The sequence below is a fragment of the Hypanus sabinus genome, chromosome 3 (assembly GCF_030144855.1).
Source record: "Hypanus sabinus isolate sHypSab1 chromosome 3, sHypSab1.hap1, whole genome shotgun sequence".
Classification (NCBI taxonomy): domain Eukaryota; kingdom Metazoa; phylum Chordata; class Chondrichthyes; order Myliobatiformes; family Dasyatidae; genus Hypanus; species Hypanus sabinus.
In genome coordinates this window covers 130029527-130044065 of record NC_082708.1, presented here as the reverse complement: position 1 = coordinate 130044065, position 14539 = coordinate 130029527, and the positions used below count along the sequence as shown (strand labels likewise).

Below are 14539 nucleotides of genomic sequence, written 5' to 3'. Positions count from 1 at the left end.
AGAATGAATTCAATTAAATACCAGCAAATTCTGGAAGCAAACATCACACAGTCTGTAAAAAAAAAGCTGAAGATGAAAAGAGGATGGCTTCTACAACAGGATAATGATCCTAAACACATCTCAAAATCCACAATGGACTACCTCAAGAGGTGCAAGCTGAAGGTTCTGCCATGGCCCTCATGGTCCCCTGACCTAAACATTATCAAAAATCTGTGGATAGACCTCAAAAGAGCAGTGCATGCAAGACGGCCCAAGAATCTCACAGAACTAGAAGCCTTTTGCAAGGAAGAATGGGCGAAAATCCCCCAAACAAGAATTGAAAGACTTTTAGCTGGCTACAGAAAGCGTTTACAAGCTGTGATGCTTGCCAAAAGGGGTGTTACTAAGTACTGACCATGCAGGGTGCCCAAACTTTTGGTTTGGACCCTTTTCCTTTTTTGTTATTTTGAAACCGTAAAAGATGGAAATAAAAAAGTAATTTTGCTTAAAATATTAAAGAAATGTGTCATCTTTAACTTCATGCCTTTTGGAAATCAGGTCATCTTTTACTTGCTTAGCTATTCACAGTAACTGAGATTTTGACCAAGTCTTTCGTGGGGGGGTGGTGGTGGTGGTGGGTGTACACATGCATATATATAATTTATTTATTTAAAATCTGGTTTACCAAGGTCTTTTAGAGAAAAAGGTTTGAAAACCTTTTTCTGACTTTCAACCCATGTGGAACATCAGATTCAATGCAGTTACTCTTAAATGCCCTGTGACTGGCTGCCATGGAGGACCACTCTAATCGAGAAGCTATCAAGAATTAAGTATTGGAAAATAAGCAGCTATAAAGAACAAATTGCAAAACTCACCACAGCATTTTTAGTTTTTTGCCGGATTGCTTTAAGTCTGTGAGCTTTCAGTGGTGACACCAACTCCCGCAACGTCTTGTTTTGAGATTCAGTAGATTGCCTTTCCTGTTTTATTAATCCACGTTGTTTCACAGCTTGAGGACAGACATACCGCATGTCTGATTGTCTGGAATCTCCTTCACAACTTTGATTATCTATCTGTTTTCTGAAGCAATCTTTGTAGTATAGTTGGTCAGTTTTCATTTTGTTGCTGCATTGTTTTCCCCACATATTTGTTGATATAACCTCATCTACAGTCTGCTTTCTTCCATGTAAAATTCCATTAGAGCTACCAGTGGTGCTGATATCCACTGGTTTTCCGAAATGAGCTTGGAAATAAGATTTGCATTAACTCTACATGAATGAATATTGCCTAAATACTGCCTAGATTTTAGAGTCATTGTTAGATGTAGCATGGAAACAGATCCTTCAACCCACTTATACAACCTTAATCCAATTTCACGCTCCCCACATTTTCATAAACTCCCCCAAGTAACATATCACATCATTGGTATGTATTTCTAATGTACTGCATTAACCATCTATTACACTTATAAACATTTTTCAGAAAACTAAGTTCTACTTTAGTGAAGCAAAAATCCATATTTCAGGTCTTGGGTTTTAAATATGCATATCCTGAAGACCTTGTATTTAATTTCAAACCAAGAGTTCATTTCACAAAGCTGAGTTGCATCGTTACAACTTAAAACAAAAAGGCAACATAGCTGCAAATACCATTTATGGTGCTAAAGTAGAAAAAGTAAGCAATACAGAATGGACTATAAAATTCCTAATCTTAGCCAAGCTGTTTCAGACTGCACCTCAAAGAATGGGGTGAAACCCATTAAAATACAAATTTGTTAACATCAAACAACACATACAAAATACTGGTGGAACACAGCAGGCTAGGCAGCATCTATAGGGAGAAGCACTGTCGACGTTTTGGGCCGAGACCTGCTGTGTTCCACCAGCATTTTGTGTGTTGTTTGAATTTCCAGCATCTGCAGATTTTCTCGTGTTTGTTTGTTAACATCAAGTCACTTTGCACTGAAATGACAGGGTGATTATATCTACCCTTCAAGCTCACCCTATCAACAATTCTTCCATGGACAAGGGAGAACATAGAAAAATAGTTTTGAAAGATAAAAAGAAAGCAACTTACCATTATGTGGCTGGCTATTTTCAAACCAGTGCTGTATTGTGCCAGCCTGTGATATCTGCTCCAAGAGTGGTCCACTGGAGGCAGGCTGGTAAGCAAAGCTTGGGCTATGAATAAAATTAGAAAAGATGTGCCTTGTCAACAACTCCAGATTAATATTTTATAATCCACTGAGTTGAGCAACAACATCACTCAGCTACCAACAACAGGTTTAGGTAGATAAAAATCAGTGTTAAATGTCTCCCCGAAATGTCCTCTAGGCTTTCCTTGCTTCAAGTCACTGTTGATTATCAGCAACATCACTCTTCATTCTTTTATTACAGAATTATTATCATTAATTTTACATATTAGACAAACTATTTTTCCAGAGATCTCCATCATTTGCAATTCCTTGTGACATACAATGAGGCCTCTTGACCCAATGAGCTTATACTACCTAACTCAGAGTAACCCCAATTCTCTTTAACCTTTTTACCCATTAACTCCTATCAACCTACACCAATCAACGTCTTTGGGATCTGAGAGAGAAAAAAACATACAGATTGTGGAAACTCCACACAGAAAGCACTGGAGATCAAGATTAAGTCTGGATCACTGAAGCTTTGAGCCAGGAATTCCAAAACGGTGCTATTACATTGATTTTATATTTTTAAAACAGTTTGTGATAAAATTAAACATTATTTCAGATGGTAATTATCCTAATAATTCAAAGTATTTTGTACTGCATACTGTCTACAGTTTGTAACCTATATCTAGCCAGTGTTTTCCATTATGAAAACCAACATAAAAAACAAATTTATTTTAATTTATTCTCTTTATACTTGCATCCTGCAACATCCAGAGTTTGTCTTCTGTTATGTTGTGAAGGTAAAAATGGATGCACTTACTTTGTGGTCTGTTTGACAGGAGACATGGTAAGCTTGTCCTGGGTGGCGACGTTATCTGAAACCTCTCTATTAAACTGTGGAATATCTACATAATTATCTCCATAAAAGTTTTCACGATTATGCATTCCATGTCTGGTTGACTTTAACAGTGCATCAACAGATTGACAGCGCTCCATGCTGCTTTTGGGCTTTTCAGGTTTCTGATTTTGGAAGTTTTCAGATCTGTCAGTAGAGTGCGCCCTTCGAAGCCATCGGGAATGGGGTCGTTCTTCATCTCCATGTTGTATAGTTCTTCCTCGACCAGCTCTATTAATTTCAGTGTTTTGTGCTCTTTCCCCATGATATTCTATGCTAAATCCTAGGGATGAAGTATCATTGATAATACTATTGTGTGAAGTAATGACTGACATTTTATTTGGAAGAAATTGTCCTATGACTTGTTTTGTTTTCTGCTGTAAGCGTCCTGTGGCACTAGCACCAAAAGATCCTGCTCCTGTGGTAAACGCAGTTGAAATTGTGGCATGTCCACTATCCATTGAGTCCTCTGCAGATGTTGAATCTTTATTTTTGGATGAAGGGCACTTCATCATGAATGGATGGTCCAATATACTAGAAAGACTGATGCGATCTGCTGGATTTTTTCGAAGCAGCTGATAGATCAAATCTTGAGCCTCGCTTGAAACAAATGTTGGCATTTCATAATCTGCCAGCATCACTTTATTCAGTGTATTTTTAACAGTGTCAGTGTCAAATGGTGGCTTTCCCACCAGAAAAGTATAAAACATGCACCCAAGAGACCACACATCAGATTCAAGACCATGAGCACTGTGAGTTGCGATCTCCGGTGCAATGTAATTGGGAGTTCCACACATGGTGAAATGCTTTTCACTGGGCATTTTCAGCTGTGCGGCTAATCCAAAATCTGCTATTTTTATGTTCATGTCACTTGTAAGTAGAAGATTAGAAAGAGTGAGGTCCCGATGCAATATACCATGTGAGTGAAGGTACAACATTCCAGTGACAATATGATGCATGAAGTGTCGAGCTGTGCATTTAAAAAAAAGAAAAGCAGAATGAATGTCAATTTTAAAAATATATTAAAACTATTCCCCTTCTTTGCCATACTTCCTCCATTATTAACTCAAAATAATTATGTCACTCACAGACAAGAGAAAAATCTGCAGATGCATGTTAATCCAAGCAATACACACAAAATGCTGGAGGAACTCAACAGGTCAGGCAGCATCTATGGAAAACAGTACAGTCAACATTTCAGGCTGAGACCCTTCATCAGGACTGGAGAAAAGAAGGTCAGAGTAAAAAGATGGGGGGAGAGGAGGAAAAAACACAAGGTGATAGGAGAAACCAGGAAGTGGGGGGGGGGGGAGAGAAGAGAAGAGGAGGAAGAGGGCAAGTAAAGAGCTGGGAAGTTGATTGGTGAAAGAGATACAGGGCTGGAGAAGTAGAGAAGGAGGAATCTGAGAGGATAGGACAGAAGGCCATGGAAGAAAAAAAAAGGGGGATGAGCATCAGAGGGAGGTGATGGGCAGGCAAGGAGATAAGGTGGTAGGGGGAAATGGGAATGGGTAAAGGGGGGGGGAGGGGAGGGGTGGCATTACCGGAAGTTTGAGAAATTGATGTTCACACTATCAGGTTGGAGGTTACTCAAACAGAATATCAGATGTTGCTCCTCCAACCTGAGTGTGGCCTCATCACGACAGTAGAGGAGGCCATGGGCTGACATGTCAGAATAGGAATGGGAAGTGAATTAAAATGGGCGGCCACTGGGAGATCCCACCTTTTCTGGAGAAAAGAGCATAGGTGCTCAATGAAGCAGTCTCCCAATTTGCATCGATTCTCACCAATATACAGGAGACCACACCAGGAGCACTGGATATAATAGATGACCCCACCAGACTCAGCTGAATTGTCGCCTCACCTGGAAGGACTGTTTGGGGCCCTGAAAGGTAGTGAGAGGAATGTGTAGGGACAGATGTAGCATTTGTTCCACTTGCAAGGATAAGTGCCAGGATGGAGATCAGAGGGGAGGGACGAACGCACAAGGGAGTCACGTAGGGAGCAATCCTTACAGAAAGCAGAAACTTGGCGGGGGGGGGGGGAGAGGAGGTGTTTGGTGGTAGAATCCCGTTGGAGGTGGCGGAATTTATAGAGAATTATGTACTGGACATGTACACATGGGGTTGGGTGGTAGGTTGAGGGCAGCATTGATGGTGGAGGAAGGGAAGCCCCTTTCTTTAGAGGAGGAAACCTCCTTAGTTCTGGAATAAAAAGCCTCATCCTGACAGCAGATGCAGCAAAGACGAAGGAACTGAGAGAAGGGGATAGCATTTTTACAATTGACAGGGTAGAAAGAGGTATAGCCTAGGCAGCTGTGAGAGTCGTTGGGTTTATAATACGCATCAGTAGGTAAGCTGATATATATTAGAACAAAAAAAACCAACAAATTTCAGCCTACTCAAATGTCAGTTCTACTCATAATCCCACCTCATTATGTTAGCAATATTTTTGCTCTTATTTATCCATTTTCTTTTTGATGCCACAATTGAATCTTTAGTATACAGTATATCCTAATCAGCCAATGCATTTCATATTCTATAGACACACATAAAACAATCCTAATGTAACCTCTGACTTATTTCCTAACCATTTTATTTAAGTGAGCTCTCATTAACAGGTTTCAGCAGATAAAACACAGAGTTTAATGTTTCCCTCAAATGTCTTCCCAGCAGAGTTTTGGTCATTTATCCCTGGACATTTCGGCCCATCCAATTCAAGTACAACAATACAAGAGACATGTAAAGTCCTAATGAGATAATGCTGAGCACCATCTGTACACCTATGCAATGTTTTTCATACCTTCATTTGACAGAGAAAGAGGCTATTCAGCCTATCAAGTCTATGTGGACTCCCAGAACAATTTCATTCCCTATATATTTCTCTTACATGTCCATCAATTTCACTCTGATCGTCCTACCACCACTATGGTATCCAACTAATTTAACAGTTAGAACATCTTCAAGATAAGAGAGGAAACCAGAGCATTGGGCAAAGCCCTAATAATTTATGATGGTAGATCAGTAGTTTTATGAATGAATCCTGAATATAGCCAAGTAGAGATCAATTTGAATCTGGCAAAATAAAACACATGGTCCTCAATATCACATTTATTAATGGAAAGTCCATAATAAATGTTTTCAAATGGTAGTACCTTCATCTTCTGAGAAACTAGCTTTTCTGTTCTTTAAATATCTGCTCATCTCTCCATTGTGACACATCTCCAGTACCAAATAGACATAATTGTTGTCTTCAAAATAGTTGTAAAGCTGAAAGTAAACAAAGATCATCCATAAGTATTCTCATAGAATAGATGCAAAAGAACAGTATTCATAATACTGCAATTACCTCCAATATTGACGGATGCTTCAACTGACAATGTATCTCCACTTCATTGCGGACTCTCTGTACCATTCCCACTTTGTGCATGGCCTTTTTGTCAATCTGGAAACACAATTCATTGGATCCATATCATTTCAACAATGAGCAATTAGATGAATTAAATATGAGAAAATCTGCAGATGCTGGAAATCTAAGCAATGCACACAAAATGTTGTTGGAACTCAGCAGGTCAGGCAGCATCTATGGAAAAGAGTAAGCAGTTGATGTTTTAGGCTGAAACCCTTGATTCATAAGTCCTGATGAAGGGTTGTGGCTCAAAACATTAACTGCTTACTCTTTTCCATAGATGCTGCCTCGCCTGCTGAGATCCCCCAGCACTTTGTGTGTTAATTAGATGAATTAAATTATTTTCTATTTCAAAACCTTTACTACATTTTGGGGGGAAAAATACACAAGTGCAAAATTATTTGAAAATATCTGCTTGGGAATGTGAAGATTCTTCCCATCATAAATAGATTTAAGTTACTAACAGTAAAACTTATTTTCATTAAAGTAAGAAATGGGAACAAGTTTCACAGCTGATAATCAGCAATTTAATTGTCCAATACAAATGTTGGCCAAAATGAGTAAGCCAGTTTCTCACAAAGATGTCTCATGAAACAACAGTTACCCATTAGACAATAATATCCAGTGCTTGATTTTTATTCTATTTTACCTGTAGTTTCCTCTGACAAGAGGATGTTAGAATCTTGGGTAAGATACTCTCCTAAAAGTGGTGAGTAGTCACAGAACCTGCAGTGATTAAAATTTATTCTGTCCTTTGAATTATAAACAAGTCACCATGCATACATTGCTGAGCTGAATTTTACTGTTTATTTGGAAAGAGTATTCCCAAAGATGCACTCAGTGATTTAAAAAAAAAGAAAAATTTTTAATATGCCAATGACCAACTTGAATATGAACTTTAATTACAAATTAGTTAAAATTGTCCAAGAATTCTAAAAGATTTATGGGACTTATTTGGATATGTTTAGTTACTTTTCTGGACATGGAGAAATTATCAGGCACAATGAACAATTATGTTTAGTCTGTTTCAAGTAAGACATTTAAGCCAAACTCAACTCAGACCTTTTTTTAAACCATTAGAGCAAACGGCATTAATTCCGTTATGTTGACAAGACATTTAAAAATAATTCTAACAAACTGGGCTAAAGTAAGTATTGCATTCAAGATTCCCATAGGCAGAGAAATTTTTAAAAAAATTGTTTAAAGTACATACCGCTTGTGGTAAACTTACCATTTTTATCGCCACCTCCAGACCTGTACTCACAGATTTTGCTCTGTAAACACAGGCGAACGACCCCTTCCCAAGGAGTGTTAAAACCTTGAAGTCCTGAAAAAAATTTGTCAGTCACCGATTCAATATACTCTTGATCGATTGCAGCACAATAATGCAATAATAACTATTAGGCAATGTGCAAATGACTAGTTTGTTCGGTATAAATGCTTCGTACAGCTTACCGCAATGGCATTTTCACCACCAGACATCATACACTTGCACTTTAAGATACAATTCAACACCCGATCAAACATGTTAGAACTACCAACGGGAACTTGACCGGTTTTTCTTTTGACTGGCACGAACTAACTAAGTAGCGAGAGGATTCAAAGATAAAGACCAAGTCAGTAAAACATAAGCCCGGTTTTATTCCCGCGTTAACACAACGGCTTCTCATTGCCAAGCAACAGACCTTTAAGTATTATTTACGTGTTCTTCAAAGCCTCGTCAAGCGAAGTATCAAATCATTAGAAAGTATGTTTAAACACAAATACATTACATACTGAGACAATCCATTGAAAATTTGAATAGCCTTCATTTCTACAATAAACATCAATTTGCCAGCAAATAGTTTCTAGTTAAGGGCGTCGGGTATTGAAGTCTACTATAATGGGCACACCCTCTTCACTACTGTGGGCATTTTCAAGAGACGGTGCCTCAAAAGGAGCCTGAAGACCACGCTCAGTGATTTAGGAACAGCTCCTTCCCCTCCGCCACCAGACTTCTGAACGGTCCATGAACACTACCTCATTATTCTTTATTTCTGACACTAGTTATTTTGTAATTTATAGAAATTATTATGTCTTACACTGTACAGCTGCCGCAAAACAACAGATTCCACACCATTCAAGACAGTGATTATGAAAACAACACACACAAAATGCTGGTGGAACACAGCAGGCCAGGCAGCATCTATACGGAGAAGCACTGTCGACGTTTCGGGCCGAGACCCTTCACTTTAGAACTAAAGAACGTGGGAAGTATTAATTAAAAAATCACCTCCCCCATGTCTCTAATATTACTTTCTACCCTTACATATTTTATAAAATCTGCCTCTTGTCATTCCTCTCCCGTTAAATCACCCTTATTTTAAATCTAACCTCTTCAGTGTTTCATGATCCTTTAAAAATAGATGTATATAAAGAGCGTGCAAACTAACAAATAGCATAAGAGAAAACAACAAGATGATCAATTTAGATATTAGGGGAAGCAAATAACTGAGAGAAAACAATAAGATAAATTGCAACACAATAAAAAAACATAAGATAGCTGATTATATTATATATAACACACACACACATTTTATATCCATAAAGTGAAGCTAGGCACTGGTGACCCTGACAGGAAATGATAAAGTAGTGAAGGTTTTGATCAGCCTTATTGCTTGGGGAAAGTAACTGTTTTTGAGTCTGGTGGTCCTGGCATGGATGGTATGTAGCCTCTTCCCTGATGGGAGTGATATTATTAGGCAACAATGACAAATTATAGCAACCAAAATGGAAAAAGCAATCAAAAAGATCAAAATATACAAATATAAGCCAAGATGACATCTGCATTGAATAGACTATCCAACACCTGCATGACCATGGATTGCATTTTCAAAATGATGAGGCCAATACACATAGTTGTCTTTGAAGCCAGAGAAGGACTCTTGAGATTGATGTAGTTTTCAGCTAATCTCAATCAATGTCAAGGAGTCTAATGCAATTATTACAATTAAAACAGGGGTGGATTATTTTGATTTGAGACAAGGAGAAATATCTTGGTGAATTTCAGAATGCTCTACCCAAGATGACAGTGGAGGTTCAATCACCAACTGCTCTAAGAACAGTGATCAATAAGTTTCTGATTGAGAGACGTCAGATAGGCAGGAAAATATGTTGAGGTGGAAAATCAATATTGATTTTGTTTAAAGGGGGAGCAGGCTCCTACTGTGTTCTCACACTAGATTTGTTGCTACCTTATAAACTTATTGGTGAATTAGTTTGAATTAATCACTGTGAATTAGTTCTTCTACATTTTGCAAGACAAAAATTCATAGTTGTATAATATGAATGGCAAATCATGCTCCTCTCAAGTACTGAATCTCACCAAGGGTGGATTTAAGAAATGACAATTCATTGCCGTTGCTTAGTTAGATCCCTGCTACATTCAATGACCAATCAGCACATATGATACCATCAATCATCAAAAGCTGTTTTGGAAGAAAATTAAAGGAAAGATTCAAGCAAGTGTCAAAAAGCACCACTTTTTAATGATCATGATAAAAAATGCATTCAATGACACCCTCAATGGACCTTTTCCCACAAGAAAACCACTCCAGTGTCATCCTCAACAACTTGTTGATTAGCCAACGTGAACAGCTATCTACGCCAAGCTGGCTGATTTCAACTTAAATCAGCCGGTTCAATCAAAAGCTTATTATGTTGTGGTTACTTCAAGAGTGACTCTTTTCCATACATGTTCTTCCATTATCCATTCAAGAAAAGACAAGGCAGCACTTAAAACAACAGTTGCAAGTTTGTAAATACAAAATGATTGCTGGACCTGGTGACAGTCAGGATCTTCACCTTCACTCAAAGATATGTGGGCTCACTTGTCTAATATGGTAATACTCTGGTCAAGCCAAAATAGATTCATAAAATTCAAACAACCTAAGTAAACCAATTTAACAGTTCATAAGGTCTTACAGGAATTCTGTCCTCCTCAGACATCCAAAGAGTCATAAACAGTCAAACAAATCAGCAGAAAGACAGCTAGGTATCCTCTGTATTGTTATATTAAACCAACTCAGTCAATACCATACCTACAATCTCTTGTGTGGAGATATAAGAGAAATATCTTGGAGACCTTGTTGTTGGGTCCAACATAGGAATCACAGCAACCATGTCAGGGATTGCTAAACTACCAGATGCCATTATAAAGACCTCTACCTGTAGCAAGAGACAGATCATGTAACATTTTCTGGTTTTCAAAGTCTCCAAAGACAACATGCAAATCTTGTAAAAGCCTCTTTACAAGTGTTGAAATGTTCTCATCACTAGAAATATGATTTGGCAGATGGATGTGAAAGATAATGAAGCTTTCAAAAGAATCTGGAGTACAAACACACAAATCATTAAAGCAACAATGGTGTAGATTAATTACACCATTAAAAGTAAATTTATTGTCAAAGTGTGTGTGTATGTATGTACAGTGTATTGGCCTTCATCAATCATGAGATTGAGTTCAAGAGCCGAAAGGTAGTGTTACCGCTATATAGGACCCTGGTCAGACCCCACTCTGAGTACTGTGCTCAGTTCTGGTCATCTCACTACAGAAAGGATGTGGGATCTATAGAAAGGGTACAGAGGGGATTTATAAGGATGTTGCTGGGATTGAGGAGCATGCCTTATATGAGAAAAGGTTGAGTGAACTTTTCTCCTTGAAGCGGATAGTCAGAGGCTTTTTCCCAGGGCTGAAATGGCTAACACGAGAGGATATAGTTTTAAGGTGCTTGGAAGTAGGTACAGAGATGTCAGGGGTAAGTTTTTTTTAAGCAGAGTGGTGAGTCCGTGGAATGGGCTGCCAGCGACGGTGGTGAAGGCGGGTACTTTAGGGTCTTTTGAGAGACTCTTGGCTGGGTACATGGAGCATAGAAAAATAGAGGGCTATGGGTAATTTCTAAAGTAAGTACATGTTTGGCACAGCATTATGGGCTGAAGGGCCTATATTGTGCTGTAGGTTTTCTACTTTTCTAATCCTGAGATTCATTTTCTTGTGGGTATACTCAATAAGCACATAATAAAATAATATCATAATATAGCTAAATAAATCAAAAGGAGAGGTTTAGTTAAATTTATGCTTTTTATTCATCAAAATGAGCCCCATTATAGCCAAGAGAACTGGAGACAACCTAAATAAAAAGACTATTTTTTAATTATCCTTCTTGATTTAGTGAAGTAATAACAAAGTGAAATCTTGTTATGTAGATTTCTGTTTGTGCATCAAATTAAACTTGGGTTAGAGTTTGGCACCATCTTTAGGAGAACAAAATGGATTGAAAGATGGCCACGACTCCTATCATGTGAAGAAACTACAAGGTTCCATTACAATGCAGAACACTTGTGGCCTTTTCTACTAGCTATGTGTTGAATATTTTTGTATTGTGAAGAGGCAAAAACTTCCCATGAAAAATGCATTTCTAATGATTTACACCACCCAATTACTATTGGTGTTATAGCATTTCTACTATCTGTTGCTTCCCTAGCAAGGTCTCAAATATGCACGTTAACTGTCTAACAAACAACTTGGATGGTAGAACGGACATCTCCAAATTGACACATTCTGTGATGGGCTTCTGTACAAAACAGTCAGCCAGCTTGCGGCACGATGTTACGCTCTTCCTGAATATCAGGTAATATCAGACTCATTTTGGGTAACTAAGAGGTAGTTAAATTTTCAAGGAATGGAATTTTTTCCGCAATGCATTTCATAACTGCATATTGGTAGGATAGTTCTACAAAAAAGCTGTCGGTACTCTATCCTCCCAGCATACTTTTTTGGTGTTGCATATTTGCTTTAGTACTGTACTAATAAGTACAAATTAATTTAACATGGCCTCAAAAGCTTTATGGTTGTCTGATAACATAAGCTGTGGGCCTGGTCCATCCACATATTTAGTCAGGCTCTTGCATTCAACAAAACACGTAGATCAGCCCTACAAACATAATAAAATTGTACAGTAAATGTTGACAATATTGGTTGGTAGTGGACAGGACACTTCTTGTCAAATCTGTTCTAATCAGTTCCTGAAAGGCATGAAATTGTTGTGGAGAGGATGTTTCCTCTAGTGGGGGAGCTAGGACAAGAGGGCACAGCCTCTTAGAACTGAGATAGAAGGACAGCCCTTTAGTACTGAGATGAATTTCTTCAGCCAGACAGTGGAATTCATTGCCACAAATGGAGGTGGAGGTCAAGTAATTGGGTGTACTTAAAGTGGAAGTTGATAGGTTCTTGATTGGTAAGGGGTTAAGAGGGATAATAAATTTGCCATGATGGAATGGCAGAGCAGACTCAATGGACTGAATGGCCTTATTTTGCTCTTATGTCTTATGGTTGGAGTCTAACTCCCAAGCCATCATGGCTGTGGTGCAGATGATATGGTCACCCAAGGTCTGGAAAACTATGCTATCAAAGTTTGTCTCAGACTGTTGTGTAACAGAGCACCACTCATATCTACAGTGTTCCCAGGGATGAACATCAAGAAAAACATCAACTGCTGCTGCAAGATCATCAACTGTTAAAGACCCAGTTTAGTCTATCCTTCTACCTGAAACCTGATGTTATTCTGGTTCACCAAGAGCTCTGTAAGTGAATACTGCCAATTGGCATATTTCACCCTCAAAGAGTACATAGTCAGGGGCACATTTAAGCTTAGCACAGTCAATGTAAAAACTCTGAGGGGAGGGATCACAGTTCAAGTTCCAGCCATCACTGGGCATTGAACAACTGGACCACTCTGAACTAATTCTACAACCTACTTTTAAAGGTACAATTCATGTTCTCAGTACTATTTTATAGGTGCACAATTTATCTTTTGCTCATTGGTTGTCTATGTACAGTTCTTCAGAAATTGCGTTTATTTATTTTCATGTAAATGTTTGCAAGTAGATGAATCTCAAAATAGCATATGGCAACAAATTTACTTTGAGCTCTGTTGAGTGAACACTTCCTGAATGAATTATTCTAAGTGGAAACTAGCTGTGCTGCTGCATTGTGAATATGAAAGAATGTATTGAATTGATGGCAGAATGAATGGAATGATTTGATATAATTTTAATAGTTTTTAAATGTTGACAGCTTTCAATCAACCCCAGATTTAACTGATTTTTTTTTGTTATAGAAGATAGAAAGTTTACGTTTAGTGAACTGTGTGTTTCGCTGGCTTGGCTTCTGGGCAGACATCTCGCTACGAAACAGCAGGTACCACATCTGCGCCCGATCTGGGACAGAATTAGCGGCAGACAGAAAACCAGAAAATGTTAGTTTAAAAAAAACAAATCGGCATTACCAAAGGGTCTAACGTGACAGCTGATGAAGGGGATGGGCCCCCGCCGAGGCTTCGGTCTGAGATTGGACGAGTTGCCTTCCACAGGAAATAGTGTCAGGACTTTTGTTAGTAACCAAAATACAGGTGATGGCGGGGCGTACCTTTATTTTCTCACCGATGCACACGGTCGCCATACCGGTAGCCGCTGCCCCCGTAGGGCGCGGGCTCACTGCTCCGCTGCGCGCTCCCTCGCTCCAGTCGCCCGCCCAACGCCACGGCGGAATCTCTCCATTTTTGAAAATTCCGCCGTTTACCCAGTCGACAACGAGGCTGCGCTGGCGTCACCTCCTCGCTGAGGCAGTGAAGAAAAAAAACAATGATTAAAGAAAATGTAGGTCCTAGAATCGATTATGAATCCCATTCCTACATGTAAAATATATTTGTTTTAACTTTGTAGAAGTATTTGATTTAGTAAAGGATGTCACGTGACTCTCCCCCCCCCCCGCCGAGTGCAGCGCATGCGCACATCTCCTTTCGTTTGACTTCCAGCGCGTAGATTTAGAAATCCGGTTTCCTTCACTGCTGTCGGTCTGACGGACACTGCTGCAAGAGCAAAGTAAGATTAATTGGAATTTATTGGCGTTTAGGTGTTTAAGAGAGTTGAAAGAGTTGCAGCGAAGGTAAAAGATTGGTCTCTCCGCCGGTTGAAAGTTACGTTGGTGGGAAAGTAAGTTTCTTGGAAACAAGTGGGGCAACGAAGTACTGGCAGAAGTGCAGTGATTGTTTACAACCCATATCCCCAACAGTTTTATT

General features: G+C 38.9%; 1 protein-coding gene across 1 annotated transcript in view; it reads right to left on the bottom strand.

The window, feature by feature from the left end:
- The window catches only part of plk4 (polo-like kinase 4 (Drosophila)), a 42156-nt gene extending 28236 nt beyond the window's left edge, over positions 1 to 13920 (bottom strand). The window contains exons 1-7 of the mRNA XM_059965113.1: positions 13888 to 13920; positions 7654 to 7749; positions 6363 to 6458; positions 6169 to 6283; positions 2940 to 3984; positions 2056 to 2159; positions 855 to 1222 (exon numbers count right to left, since the gene is read on the bottom strand). Of these exons, the coding sequence (XP_059821096.1) occupies positions 855 to 1222; positions 2056 to 2159; positions 2940 to 3984; positions 6169 to 6283; positions 6363 to 6458; positions 7654 to 7749; positions 13888 to 13920 (1857 nt within the window). The remainder of the gene's footprint in view (positions 1 to 854; positions 1223 to 2055; positions 2160 to 2939; positions 3985 to 6168; positions 6284 to 6362; positions 6459 to 7653; positions 7750 to 13887) is intronic.
- Positions 13921 to 14539: the final 619 nt, after the last annotated feature.